Consider the following 14,503-nt stretch of genomic DNA (forward strand, 5'->3'; position numbering starts at 1 on the left):
GATGGGATTCAAACCCCAGTCCCAGGAGCATTACCCTGGGTCTCTCAGTTACTAGTCCAGCGACAATACCACAATGCCACTGCCTCCCCATTAACTGCCTTAATTAGTCACTCTTGAGTTTGTACATCTACCAGAGGCTCTCTACTTGGCTTTACCACCCTTGGTTAGGACAGGGAAATCAATCAGGACTCCATCTCCCGATGAATATTCAGTGATTACTTTTGGAACTGCAAGTTAGGGAGTTCAAGAACCTTTCAAGTTTAACCAATCTTTATGTATCAAAGATTGACCTGGCCATGTCTGTGACACATCAATGTCAAGTTTCAGACTTTAGTCATAATTGGTTGAAAAAAAAATTGGGCATTAAAGCTGGGTTTCACCAAAAATACAAAGAGACCACCAATTCACCAACTGCCTGCACTTGAATTTGAATTCCAGAGCTTAAAATCCAACATGTTTCACAATCTGTGCCTCTGTTTGTTTCATCTCTTTTTCCAATAAAAACCCATTAAATCCCATTTGGAGGTGGTGGGTGCGAGGTGGGATGGCAGGTTAGTGGTGTCAACCTTTTAAAAAATGGAACAAAAACAAAAATAGCTGGAAAATTTTGGCAGGTCTGACAGCATCTGTGGAGAGGAAGACAGAGTTAACGTTTCGAGTCCGTATGAACAGACTTTTAAAAAATCGACTTCCATTGTCTCAAATGAAGGCTTGCTGCTATTTAGTGAATTGAAAGCTCAAATAACGAAGACTGATCTCTGATGTGTTCAAATATATCAAACAGAAGGGCTTCTTCTGAACAATGACCTCTGGAGACACAGAGCATTCAGAAGAGTAAATTCATCAGCAATGCATCAAGGTTTAATTTACCGCTGCAGTAATTCAAGATATCTAAAAATGCATTCAGAGTAATCACAAGAATTAGACTGACTGACAACAAGGGACAAATAGGACGCTTAAAATTGTGAAGGGTTTAGAAGAATGAATGAAGAGGAACTGTTTCCAATGCCTGAAATATTGCTTGACCAGAGGGCACAGATTTAAGGCAACTTCCAAAAGAACCTGAGGTGATATGGGGAAAACTGTTTTATGCAATGAGTAGTTAGGATTTGGAATGCATTGCCTGATAGGGTGGTGAGTACAGATACAATATTTATCTTCAAAAGGGAATTGGATAAATATCTGAAAGAGAAATAATTGCAGGGATATGAGGGAAAGATTGGGACAGTGGGACTAACTGGATTGTTCTTTGAAAGAGCCAGTGCAGACTCAATGGGCCGAATGCCCTCGTTCTGGGCTATACTCTGATTCTATGAAAATGCTGAACCGTTGTTATTCAGTGAAACTTTTCAACACAATGCTGAACATGAGAACTGAATAATTTTAACATTTTTAATTCACAGGAAGTTTAATATTTTAACTTAGAAGCAGCTCAGAGAAGGTTCACTTGACTGATTCCTGGGATGAAGGGGTTATCCTATGAGGAAGGGTTAGACAGGTTGGGCCCTGTATCCACTGGGGTTTAGAAGCATGAGAGGTGACTTTATTGAAACATAAGATCCCGAGGGGACTTGATATGGTGGATGCTGAAAGAATGTTTCCCCTTGTGGGAGAGTCTAGGGGCAGAATTTTTAGGTTGGTGTGCGGGCGTGTGCTGTACCCAATCGAATGCAAAGTCACACGAGATGACATCGGGTGAGCGTCCCGGCATCATCCTGCGCTTGCACGATATTTCGGTCAGCCAGCACACGCAGAGGTCGGAAACGCCCCTGCCGACAATTAAAAGGCCAGTTAGTATAATTAAAGTTGCAATTGTCCCCGATTTCTGGTGGTCCCTCCAACCTTACAGAAGGCGGATGGGCAAATCGGCCAGGCGGCCTTTGCATTTTTCGTGAGATTTCACCCAAGGGCGGGATGAAGCTTCCGTTATTAAACTAGAAAGAATAAAAATCTAAAGACAAAATTTTTATCATATATATGTTCAGGTGACGGATTGTGCTGCTTGGACAGTTTTCCCCTGATTTTCAAAATTTTATTTAATTGTTTTCAAGTCTTCAGCTCCCCGAGGCAGCTCTCTGCCTTCAGGAAGCTTTCATTCAGCTCTCGCTCACGCCCGCACTTACGTCAGCGCCCATCCTCCTCCCGCCCCCACTCCAGCAGCGCTGAGCATTTCAGCACGAGCTTCACGCTGGCCGGCTGCTAATTGGCCAGCCAGTGTGAAATCGCAGTCGGGGGCCAATCGCAATCGGTGGTCCGTTCCCCAACTAAACCTGAACCCGAACCCGCCGATCTAAAAATTCTGCCCTATAACTATAGAGGCGCAATTTAGAAATAAGGAGTCTCGCATTTAAGATGGAGATGAGGAGGAATTCCTTCTCTCAGAGGGTTGGTAGTCTTTGGAATTCTCTACACCAGAGAGCAGTGGAGGCTGGGTCATTGAATATATCCAAGGCAGAGGTAGATAAATTCTTGACTAACAAGGGAGTCAAAGGTTATTGCAGGTAGGTGTGAACATGGAGTTGAGGCCACAATCAGATCAGCCATGATCTTATTGAATGATGGAACCAGCTTGAGGGGCTGAATGGCCTCCTCCTGCTCCTATTTTATATGTTTGTATGCATTTTATCTGGGCCAAAGCAAAACATATTCAACCCATTCTTTAAAAATTGTCTTGCATTTTTACAGCATCTTTAACAAAGTAAGACATCCTAAGCGCTTGACAGAACCATTATCAAACAGAATTTGAGTGATATTATGAGATATTAGGGCAGATGATCAAAAGCTTGGTCAAAAAGATAAATTTTAACAAGTATCTTAAAGGAGGAGAGAGTTATGGAGGTGGAGAGGTTTAGGGAGGGAATCCCAGAGTGCAGAGCAGCTGGAGGCATGGTCATCTAAGGTGAGTGAAAGAAATTGGGGATTCTCAAGAGACCAGATTTGGAGGAGTGCAGATATCTCAGGGAGTTGTAGGACTGGAGGAGATTACAGAGATGGAGAGGGGTGAGGCCAAGGATTTGAAAACAAGGATGAAAATTTTAAAACTGAGGAGTTGCTGGACGGGGAGCCCATGTAGGGGTGACGAAGGGATGGGACTTGATACAAGTTAGCATACAAACAGCAGAGTATTGATACTGCAGGCACTATCAATACATTCATATTTCATTAATCAGAGAGCATTCAAATATAACAGAAAACATATGGGTGGATTTAAGACTAAGCACTTCTCATGTAGGGTGGCAAAATTCAGCTCAAACCCAAATGTACCTGAATTATGCTATAAGAAAAGACTAATTGACAACCTGCCCCTTGGTTGGCGAAGCTTAGTGCTCATGATTAATTTGCATTGCAAAATATGGCTCAGCTGTAAGAACAGGCAGGGAGACTCAATACTCAAATGTTAATTTAAAACCTAGCAGTCGAAGTGTGAAAACACCAAACATGGATGGGACAATTCCCCAAAACGTACAAAATTTATGCAAAATTGATTTTTGTGCTGTATTGAGAAACAGGATTATTCAGATTGTTGATGAGTTAATTCCCTTGTGAATAACTCACTTTGTTCAATTCTTCTTCTCTGTGTTTGAGAGAGATATTTGAATAACAAAGCTTCTACTCCAGTTATGTCATCCACATGAGCTTAGCGAAGGAGACGGTGCATGAATACATTAAAGACAATTTGACACACTGGTCTCTCTGCTAGCCAATTCTCTGAGCTGAGTCAGGTGGCACTAAGAAGTATCACACTGAGCTCTGTTTTTGTGTGTATCTCACACAAAGCAGGGTTAACACCAACCAGGCATTGTGCCCAGCCTTGGTTGAAAATGTTTGTTTCTTCTCTCAAAGTTAAGCTGAGCTACACTTCTTGAATCCCAAACTCAAGTTCCAATCTCCATTTCCTCCTGCCCACCAGAAATCCGGGCATCTCCATGGCAACAGGTTTCCATGGATACCTTGGGGTGGCATATTTTTGATGCAATTACATGCAAATCAGCAGAGGTGGAAGAGTTCCTTATTGAAGCTTGACATTTGCCTGTTTGATAGATTTTTAAAAAACAATGATTATTGTTCACATAAGTGCCTGTAGAGGGAATAAGAGGCACATTTGGTGTTGAACAAGGAAGCTGTCTCATGTATTTGTGATTGGTTTTAGAAATATTTTTACATCAGGTGTTACTCTGTAAACTAATATTAACAAATGTACTTTAATCTTAATAGGAGTTTTGTTATCTCAGCAGAAGCTTTTTTGATTCAGTCAGAAGAAAGGAAACATATAAACCTCACAAAAGGTCAAGTACATGAAACACACACACACACACACAAAGTAATTAATTAAAGGCGCGTATTTCTACATACCACAATTAAAAATCAAGTTAGCAATTTCTTCAAAGGATTACTGCAATATGAGGCTGTGATTGATGGCTGCCACTTTAAGACCAGTTCAACTGAGTAGGGGACCATGTGATTTGTTCAACCAATGTGTGGCGAGCTCAGGGGAATAAATTCTAGGGCGGGGTTTCCTAGGGAAAAAAAAATGGCTGTGTGAGGGGCTGGCTGGATGCAAGTAGCCATGGAGGGGGCTTGGCCTAAATAGCCAAGTGGTTATGGTACTGGGCTTATAACCCCAAGATCAAGACTTCAAATCTCACAATGGCAAACTATGAAACAATGTAATTTCATCTGAATAGGAATAGTGGAAACACGTTTGTACTCAAAAGAGTTACAAGCAGCCATGGAAGCTCTCGTGTCAATGAAGTTTGTTTTATTTGACTAAGGAGCCTCCCACAGTGCGATTCTACAGACACAAGAGTCAATTTTAGTGTTATGATGTAAACTTTGTTCTTGGAAGCTGTGATATTGATTTGCATGTACACATTACACTTTGTTCATTTACGGTACTTCCAAAGGTTTTGGAATGTCTCCATCTCACTACAGGTGTTACGCTATTACCTGTTTCTGTGTCACATTTTTAAAAAATAGTATTAACAAAGGGAATGAACTCAATTATTACTGCTCTGTAGAGAAAGTTCCTCACCAAAGGGCCACAGCATCAAACTGATTCCAGCAATCATACTTAAAAACAAATTAAATCCAAAAGCCAACCTGACCACTGGACTTAAGGACCTGGTTAAGGACAAGGCTGGATTTTACACTCCCCTGTCAGCAGGTTTGAAGGCAGGGGGCTGTGTAAAATGCAGCATATGACCTTCCCGCCCACCCTCGATTTGTCTCTCATTTTATGGGGGCAATGGAGACAATTAATGGGCACTTAATTGTCTCACACACCCCTCCCCCCCCCCCCCTCCCACCTGCTATCTTTTCTTAGCCGTGGCAGAGGGAGGCTCACACCAAGTAGGTAAGCCGGCAGCTTTTACTGGGCGGGCTGGTGTCAGACAAGGGGGCGAAAACAACTCCTTTGGGCGTCGCTTGTGCCCATCAGTCACCCCACACCCCCACACCCCCAAGTCATACCCCTCTTTAACCCTCCCTGCGCCAGTCTCTCGAACCTACCCACCTCCCACCTCACGCCCATCGCTGGGACCTTCCAGCCAGGACCCATCAATATCCCAGACTTATCTTCAAACCGGCCTCCATAGCCTACTCTTCTTCAGGGACTGGCTTAGTCCCAGCGGTGATCACCACTCGGACCTGAGGTTGCTGGGACTACAGAGCTGCTGGCCAATCAGAAGCAGCTCTCTAAGGTGGGGCTAGCTCCCCAGATGGGAGTGGAAGCTTGCCCTGGTCCAGTTAACACCTTGCCAAGCATAAAATGGCTGTGGGGCAGCTGGCTTTCTTGTGGACGGGCTCACAACTGACATTTTATGCGGTGTGGGGGGGTGGGGGGGTACAGCACCTCATAAAATTTAGCCCAATCAAAATTTCAGGAAGGGACAGCAATTATATCGTGTGGGCTTAAAGGAACACTCAGGTTACTTCCTTGAGTGTTTTATCGCTCCTGTCATAAAGCACACACTACAACATTTCTTATGTAGAGAAATTGTGGTGTTTACACATAGTCTCATTCTGGGCCAGAAAGTGGGTCATAGCAGGGTCAAAGGGCAGAGGACAATGTAGGAGGGAAAGTATAGTGAACCCTAGCAAGGAGGAGGAGGAAGAGTACAAAAATAATCAGTGTGTCTCAAGATTAACACCATGAATGGCAGTGTCAGAGGTACCAATCTTTCAGGAAAGATGTTAAACTGAGGCTCACCTGCCTGTTCAGATGGATGCAAAAGATCCCATGTCCCTTGGCACAATTTGAAGAAGAGCAGGAAAGTTCTCCCAATGCCCTGCCATATCTTTAGTGTTCTGCCACTGAACATACACTGGCCTGAATTTTTAGCTGGGGGGGTGGGGGTGGGGCAGGTGTGATTGGCAGGCCCAGGGTTGGTCGGGAACCGGACTGCTGACCGTGATTTCACGCTGGCTGGCCAATTAACGGGCAGCCAATGTGAAACGGGCGCTGAGAAGCTCAGAGCTGCTGGGGGGTGGGGGGACAGGAAGAGGGCAGGCACTGATGTCAGCGCAGGCACAGGCGGGCAGGCACTGAGAGAAATCTCCCTGAAGGCAGAGAGCTGCCTCAGGGAGCTGCAAACCCAAACATGTTCCAATAAGGTTTTAAAAAACAGAAAAAAAACGTTTGAGCATCACAATCAGGCACCTGAAAATATAGGTGATGAAAATGCTGCCCACAGATTTTTATTTTTATTTTATTTTATGGATGAGGTTTCATGAAAAATGTACAAGTTGCCTGGCCGATTTGACGTCCACCAACTGTAAGGTTGGAAACGCAATGAAATATAGCAGACAATTGCACCGTTATGGGTTTAATCGCCCTCTTAGCGGTTGGCGGGAGCACTTCTGACTTTGCGCGCCCGCCAGATGAAATATTGCGTGAGTGCACGATGATGTCGGGACGCTCGCCCAATGTCATCTCGCGCAATTTCGTGCCTGATCGGGTTGCGCACACGCCCACCCGGTCAACTTAAAATTCAGCCCACTGAGTCTAACAAGGACTAAGGCCACACTCCTGATAAAGGGAGTCCCATCCCACGGAGCCATCCAGATGATTCAACATTGCATCAGGATTCTGCCGCCCTTGTAAATTATGAGCAACATCGATTTTCAAGGCCAAAGTCTTTCAAACATCTGTTGACACACTTGAGATGCTGGTTATAAGTAATTGAAATGCAGTTTTTAATCACCTGCTGGTCAGCAGAGGGAGCACTAGAGCAACATTCACAGGATTTCACAGACCAGATCCTGGTCATCTTTCCCCACTCCATTCCTTACCTCCTGAAGGTTTTTACCTCTGGCTGGGTTAGTTCCACAGGTACCAGTTGCCTACTGGCATGTTGTCCCTGTGGCCGTTATTCATGGACAAGCTGTTGAGCAGAAGGTGGTACAGCAGAGTTAAGCCTGACCCTGCCCTCCCTATTAGCAAGATCAAGTAATTTACTCGTCTCCTCCGATTATCGTCACCCATTCTGCAGCCCTGGCCGTGATCTATCTCAGCCCAGACTGTCAATAAAACCTGGGCCCTTCCTGATATCCACAGCCGAATACTCACAGGCTATCCCACTGGGGGGAGCATTCTGTTTCAATCTAATGAGTCAATCCCACAGGAACTATTTAATGTTCAGCCAACTGACTGACGTCCTGTATTTTGTACATTGTAGTTTATGGTGTAAAACAAAGTGAAATCATGACATATTTTCATCTGTTGAGATTGGTTAATAATGCCTAAGCATCTCAGTATCTGTTAACTAGGAGGTTTTGTGCTGTCATATTGTAAAAATGGTGTTGCAAATGACAAAAGATGGTACAATGTGCAAAATTAAACTGTGCAGACGTTAAACATTCTGTTTTGTTCCCCCCCCCCACCCCGCCACCACCCACCCACCCACCCCCCCACCCCACCTTCCCAGGGAAGATCTTTGTACACTGTGCTTTTGGATACAGCAGATCAGCCTCTTTAGTGTTGGCCTACTTGATGATTTATCATCACCTTTCACTGCTCGATGCAGTTAAGACTGTGACCGCTCACCGACGTATCTTTCCCAATCGAGGTTTTTTAAGGCAGTTACGGAATTTTGACATAAAATTACAACAGGAAAGGATTGTTTGATGTTCTTCCTCTATTGAGTCTGAACTGTAGCTTTTTGAAAATGCTTAACGATACCTGTGTGCAGCATCGCAAGCATTCACCATTATGGCATTCTGTGTACCACTGGGATTGCAGCTAATGTGGTTTAAAATCCCACCGCATTGTCAACAGAGATACAGGTTCACCTCAATTCTTATCTCAGTCAAAATGAACTTATATCAGATTTGTAAATGTTTTACTTTTTATTTCACCACTATCTTAGCAGCATGATAATAAAATGGCCTGCATCAACATCAATCATCAGTATATTAACATATCCACAGTTTAGTAACCACACAAGCCCCCTGTCACTTGGTCAGATTGTTTAATATTCTATTTAAATATAATCAGTAACTTTGTACAGCCTCTAAAAAAAAATGAATAAATATTCAGCTTATCACCCAGACTGTCATATTCCATTTGGGTTATTGTCATTCATGATTATGAAGCTAGGTTACTTGGTGAATGTTTTATGTGTTTAACTCAGTTCACAATGGTTTGTTGTCACTCAAACAGTTAAAACCATTGGTTTTAGTGAAGACTTTTTTTAAAGCCCAGGGCAACACTTTTGCCTCTGATTTGGAAGATTGTGGGTTCAACCTTCATTCTAAAGACTTGAGCACATACCCGAGGCTTTAGCACCTTAGCGCCGCACTGATGGAGAGCTGCAATGTTTGACCTGCCTTTTTTTAATATGAGACATTAACCTGAGGTTCCATCTGTCCCCTCATTTGGATATTAAAGGCCCCATGGCCCTATTCAAAGAAGAGTAGGTGAGTTCCACTGATGGCCAACGTTTATCCCTCAATCAACAACACTCAAGGAAACAAGTTATCTACTCACTTATCTCATTGCTATGTGTGGGATCCTGCTGTGTGCAACTTGGTTGTCCTGTTTGTCCACATACAGTAGTAAATACACTTCAAAAGTAATTAATTGCTTGTGAAGCCCTTTCTGAGAGAGGGGGTGCCTGTACTGGGCTTTTTCATACTCTTAGCTTTTAGGTCATGGCTGAGGCCTGTTCCTCTTTGATTTTGGGGGGAGAGTGAGGGTTGAGGGGGGATGGGGGTGGGGGGGGGGGGTGGGGGGGGTTGGCCTCTGCCTATTTTAAACTGTTCTGCTTCTACAAGTGTTGACCCTGTTCCAGCACTGTCAGAATGTCCCTTATTGGCAGAAGTGAGCTGCCACTTACTGGTGGGAATCCAACTGGAAGCCTATCCTGCAAAGGTAATGACCTCTGACCCAAACTTTTATGTATAACTACCCCCCACCCCAGTCCATCACACAGGAAGAACACCAAGAAAGCTTGCCAACATCCATGCACCACCATTGAGAAATTGGAGGAGGGAAATGCTGTTGCTTTGAGAAAATGCCCATCATTGATAGCAGTCAGGCAAAATATTTGATTCATAATCCAAGGGTTGTGAATACAACCTCAAACTGAGATCTTTCATTGGGGAGAGTTTCGCCGCTCACCAAAATGAGGGAGAGATGATGGTCTCATGGTAATATCACTGCTGTAGTAATCCTGAGGCCCATGCTAATGCTCTGGGGACATGGGCTCAAATCCCAGCATACCAGCTGATGGAATTTAAATTTAATTAAGAAATATGGAATATAAAACCAGTTTCTGTAATTGTGACCACAACAACTATCATCGATTTTGTAAAAAACCACCAGGTCCACTAATGTCCTTTAGGGAAGGAAATTTGCCATCCTTACCTGGTCTGGCCCACACGTGACTCTAGACCCACAGCTAAAGTGTGGTTGACTCTGTAGCCACTCCGTTCAAGGGCAATTAAGGGTGGGAAACAAATTCTGAACCATTGCCATCAAGCACATGCCTTTGTTCTACGTCAGCTCCCATTTCAGCATTATCAAACTGGTTGTACTGATTGACTTCAGCACACATCATTGTTTCCTCTGCAGCTCCTGGCAGATAGGAATATAGATATTAAGAAATAGGGTCAGAGTAAGACATTCAGTTCCTCAAGCCTGCTCCGCCATTTAATAAGAGCATGGCGGATCCGATTGTGGCCTTAACTCTACTTTCCTCCGTGACCCCCATAACCCTCGACTCCGTTGCCGATCAAGAATCTGTGTAACTCAGCCTTAAATATATTCAATGATCCAGCCTCCACTGCTCTCTGGCGTAGAGAATTCCAAAGAATACCGACCTCTGAGAGAAGGAATTCCTCCTTATTTCCATCTTGAGTAATGCTGAATGCAGTCGTTACTTGATTCAAGATTCAAGGCAGCTCCAGGACTTCAGCACCTCACCCAAGATCCTCGTGACATATTCTGTGAGGCACTGAACCTTCATTTAACACATCTCAAGAAAGCAGTAATTAGCTCATTTTGTGCTGATGCGAGATCATTTATTCATACAACTGCAGGTTCTGTCTGGCCTGCCATCTCCATGTCTTATTCCAATCAGGTTTCATTAAAATGCACATCATATATTAAATAAGTAATGAAAGAAAACATTTTCTAAAGCACCACCGCCAAATTATCTAATCGCTGTCACTGCTTTGGGCACCTGGCACTTCCCAACTTAAGAAAACATTTCCACTTGAATTGCTTTTTCCCTTAATAAACAATGACGATTAAACCAGCCTCCTGCCACCATGATTCAGTCTCATGCAGCCTAGCCTTCAAGTGAACCCTCTTTATAAACACAGAATCCCTTGACTGTACGTCACACTGAGGTTACGTTTCATTTTCTGTGCCTTGTCAAGGACAAGCGCGTAGAGGGAGGCAGATGACAAAGCCAATCTGTAAAAATGTTTATTTCCAGCCTTTAAGACACAAAGAAAGCAGGGAATATTTTTAGGACAGTATATACCGCAGCTTAAAGCCCAGAAATATATTAAATCCATACACAATGCCTCATAATTAGATAAAAACAAAAAAACTGCGGATGCTGGAAATCCAAAACAAAAACAGAATTACCTGGAAAAACGGGTGAAGGGTCATGAGGACTCGAAACGTCAACTCTTTTCTTCTCCGCCAATGCTGCCAGACCTGCTGAATTTTTCCAGGTAATTCTGTTTTTGCCTCATAATTAGGTTCATTCAGACTTAGCTTTTTCTCCAAAATAGTTCACACATGCAAACGAACTCAGAGCAGGAGCAGGTCATTCAGCCCCTCAAACCAGCTCTGCCATTTGATAAGGTGATGGCTGATCTGATTGTGACCTCAATTTCACTTTCCAGTCTACCCCGCACCCCCATCACCCTTTGACTCCTTTGTTGATCAAAAATCTATTTACCTCAGCCTTGAAAGTATTTAATGGCCCAGCCTCCACTGCTCTCTGGGGAATAGAATTCCACAGGCCAAATACCCTCTGAAAGAAAAAATTCTCCTCAGGTCCATCTGAAATGGGAGACCCCTTAAATTTAAACTGTGCTCCCTAGTTCTGGTTTCTCCCACAAGGGGAAATGTCCTCTCTGCATCCACTCTATCAATTCCCCTCAGGATCTTATGTGTTTCAATAAGATCACCTCTCATTCTTCTAAACTCCAAAGGATACAGGTCCAATCTCTCCAAACTTTCCTCATAACATAATCCCTTCATCCCAGGAATCAATCAAGTGAACCCTCTTTGAACTGCTTCAAATGTTTTTATATCCTTCCTCAAGTAAGGAGACCAAAATTGTACACAGTACTCCAGATGTGGTCTCACCAAGGCTCTGTACAATGGTAACAAAAACTTATAACTACTATACCAAAAACCTACTTTTATATTCCATTTCCTTTACAATAAATGACAACATTCCATTTACCTGCCTAATTACTCGCTGTACCTGCATATTAACATTTTGTGATTCATGTGCCAGGACAACTAAATCCCTCTGTGCCGCAGAGTTTTGCAATCTTCCTCCATTTTATACTCATTAAACGCATTATAAACTTCTAAATAACTCCTGAAACTTGTCTATTCTACTGTTTGCCAGAAAAGTCCAGCCATTGCATCAAAACAAACAATTTAACACAAAACCTTAAAAATGCAAACTATTTGCAAAAATGATTCATTAATATGTCCCCTGTCTATTAAAAACACTTCGGTATACCATATTCAATCATAAATCAACAGTTATATTACCTGACATTCACATCCATACAGTCTCAAGTAACACAATGTAATGACATACAATATGTTGCAATAAGGTGTCACACAACGCCATACAATCTTATACCATTCACTTCAACAGGATCTCCCACCACTGTAATCTTATCATCAGGAGAGACAGAAACAACAACGCTGTGGGAACACAGGCACCTCCAAGTCACACACTATCCTGACTTGGACGTATCTTGCCATTCCTCCATTTGTGTTGGGTCGGGATCCTGGAATTCCCTTCCTTACACCACCGTTAAGGAGTGAAATGCTTCAAACAACACATCTTGCACTGACTTCTCACGGCAACTAGTGATGGGCAATAAATACCCCCTCTTCCATGTCACCCAAGAACAAACTAAAACAGGATGAATCAAAAACAAAAATTGACTTTATAAGTGAAATAGATTATTATAAGCTCATATAACCCAATGGCAAAGTCACATTCAGAACAGTGAGTGTAATTTGGGAAAAATGCCTACAAAAGGACATTGCTATTTCAGAGAACATTCATAGAAAAATGAAAGCGATGAATCCAGGACACAGAATTTTAGAATATGAAGACCCTTTATTTAATCTATTTTCTATGTTGAATGAAGGGTTCAGCAAAGATCTGATGCAGTTCTTTCAAATGCTTAAAAGCAAAATAATGTAAATATAGGCAAGTTATTTTAGTTAAGCTCTGGCCAAAGAGCTGGAGAGCACAAGTAGCAAAAAGGATTACATTTTTAAAAATCCTCTCCACACAGATTAGTTAATACAGGAAATAGACACCTTTGATCAAAAGTAACAAACAGTGAATTGATCTAATTCATTTTTAAAACTGCGCAATTAATATTTCAGAACAACAGCTTGCATTTATATATCACCTTTAACATAGTAAGATATCCCAAGGTGCTTCACAGAGGCTTTGGCAGACAAAAACTAAATTTGGTACCAAGCTACATGGAGAGACATTGGTTTGATCAGAGAGACTAACTTTAAGGAGCATCTTAAAGGAGAAGAGAGAGGTGGAAGCCAGGAAGATTTAAGGACGGAATTCCTGAGCTTAGGGCTTCTGCAGCTGAAGGCATGGCTACCAGTGGTGGAATGATTAAAATCAGGGATGTGCATGATGCCTGAGTTGGAGCAGAGCAGAGATCTTGGGTGATTGTAGGGATGGAGGAGGGTTCAGAGATAGGGGCCAGGATTTCCCAGTTGGTGAGCGGGGGATGGGGTGGTGAGGCCCGCTCGCCGACTCGTAAAGTGACACGGGATGACATCAGGCGGAACTCCCGACATCACCCCGCCTCATTTCAATTTTCAGGTCAGCGGGGGCTCAGCCAAATTTGATATGCGCCAGCCAACCCATCAACATCAACTTCACAACCGCATTATCTTCTTCTTTTTACCTATGGTGAATAATCTTTCTGAGGAGCTGACTGAAATCATGGATGGGCAAACTGTACATGGTATCTCCAAAATATACCTTTAAAATGATAGAATTAACACAATTGCTTCTTACGCAGGTGAAACTGTTTGATTCAATATCTAGCTTTGCAATAATCATATGGAGAATTTTGAGTAGAGCTGGTACCAACCAGCTTTAGAATGAACGTTACAGAAATAATTGTCATGTATACTAGCACAATAAAACCTATTGTTTGAAATAAAAGTCAATTTTTTTCACTGACATCTATGTCATATGATCCAGAGCCTTCAATTAATAAATTTATCAAGAATTTCAAGAAGCAAAGCAAACCTCTTAGCCAAAGCTATGATCCTGCATTCTGCCTCATTCCTATCTGTGGTCACTTTTGCACTTGGTAGAATGTTCCAAACTCATTCCTGAGTAACACGTCTGGAGAAGAAATCACTATGAGGCTTGAGTGGCTGCCTCTTTGGGTTGGCGGAACATTTCTTTACGCATCAAAAGCTTTGGAAGAAAGAATGGCTGGGGCAGAGTGTCAGGAGAGCTGTCTCACAGACTAGTCAAGCAGCAGCCTGACATAGTCATACTCACAGAATCATGCCTTTCAGATAATGTTCCAGGCACCACCATCACCATCTCTGGGTATGTCCTGCCCCACCAGCAGGACAGACCCAGAAGAGGTGATGGCACAGTGGTATACAGTGACACCCACATCTTATAAACAAATTTAAAAAAGAGTCCATTGCATCAGTTTCAGGCAAAGCTGGACATATATTTGAAGCAGAAACAATACAGGGATGATCACGTCCTTGTGCAGTGGGACTAATTTT

General features: G+C 42.9%; 1 protein-coding gene across 1 annotated transcript in view; it reads left to right on the forward strand.

The window, feature by feature from the left end:
- The window catches only part of LOC121270783 (probable rhodanese domain-containing dual specificity protein phosphatase), a 28,098-nt gene that overhangs the window by 7,086 nt on the left and 6,509 nt on the right, over positions 1-14,503 (forward strand). The window contains exon 3 of the mRNA XM_041176223.1: positions 7,926-8,119. Coding sequence (XP_041032157.1) covers positions 7,926-8,119 — 194 coding nt within the window. The remainder of the gene's footprint in view (positions 1-7,925; positions 8,120-14,503) is intronic.

The sequence above is a fragment of the Carcharodon carcharias genome, chromosome 28 (assembly GCF_017639515.1).
Source record: "Carcharodon carcharias isolate sCarCar2 chromosome 28, sCarCar2.pri, whole genome shotgun sequence".
Taxonomy (NCBI): domain Eukaryota; kingdom Metazoa; phylum Chordata; class Chondrichthyes; order Lamniformes; family Lamnidae; genus Carcharodon; species Carcharodon carcharias.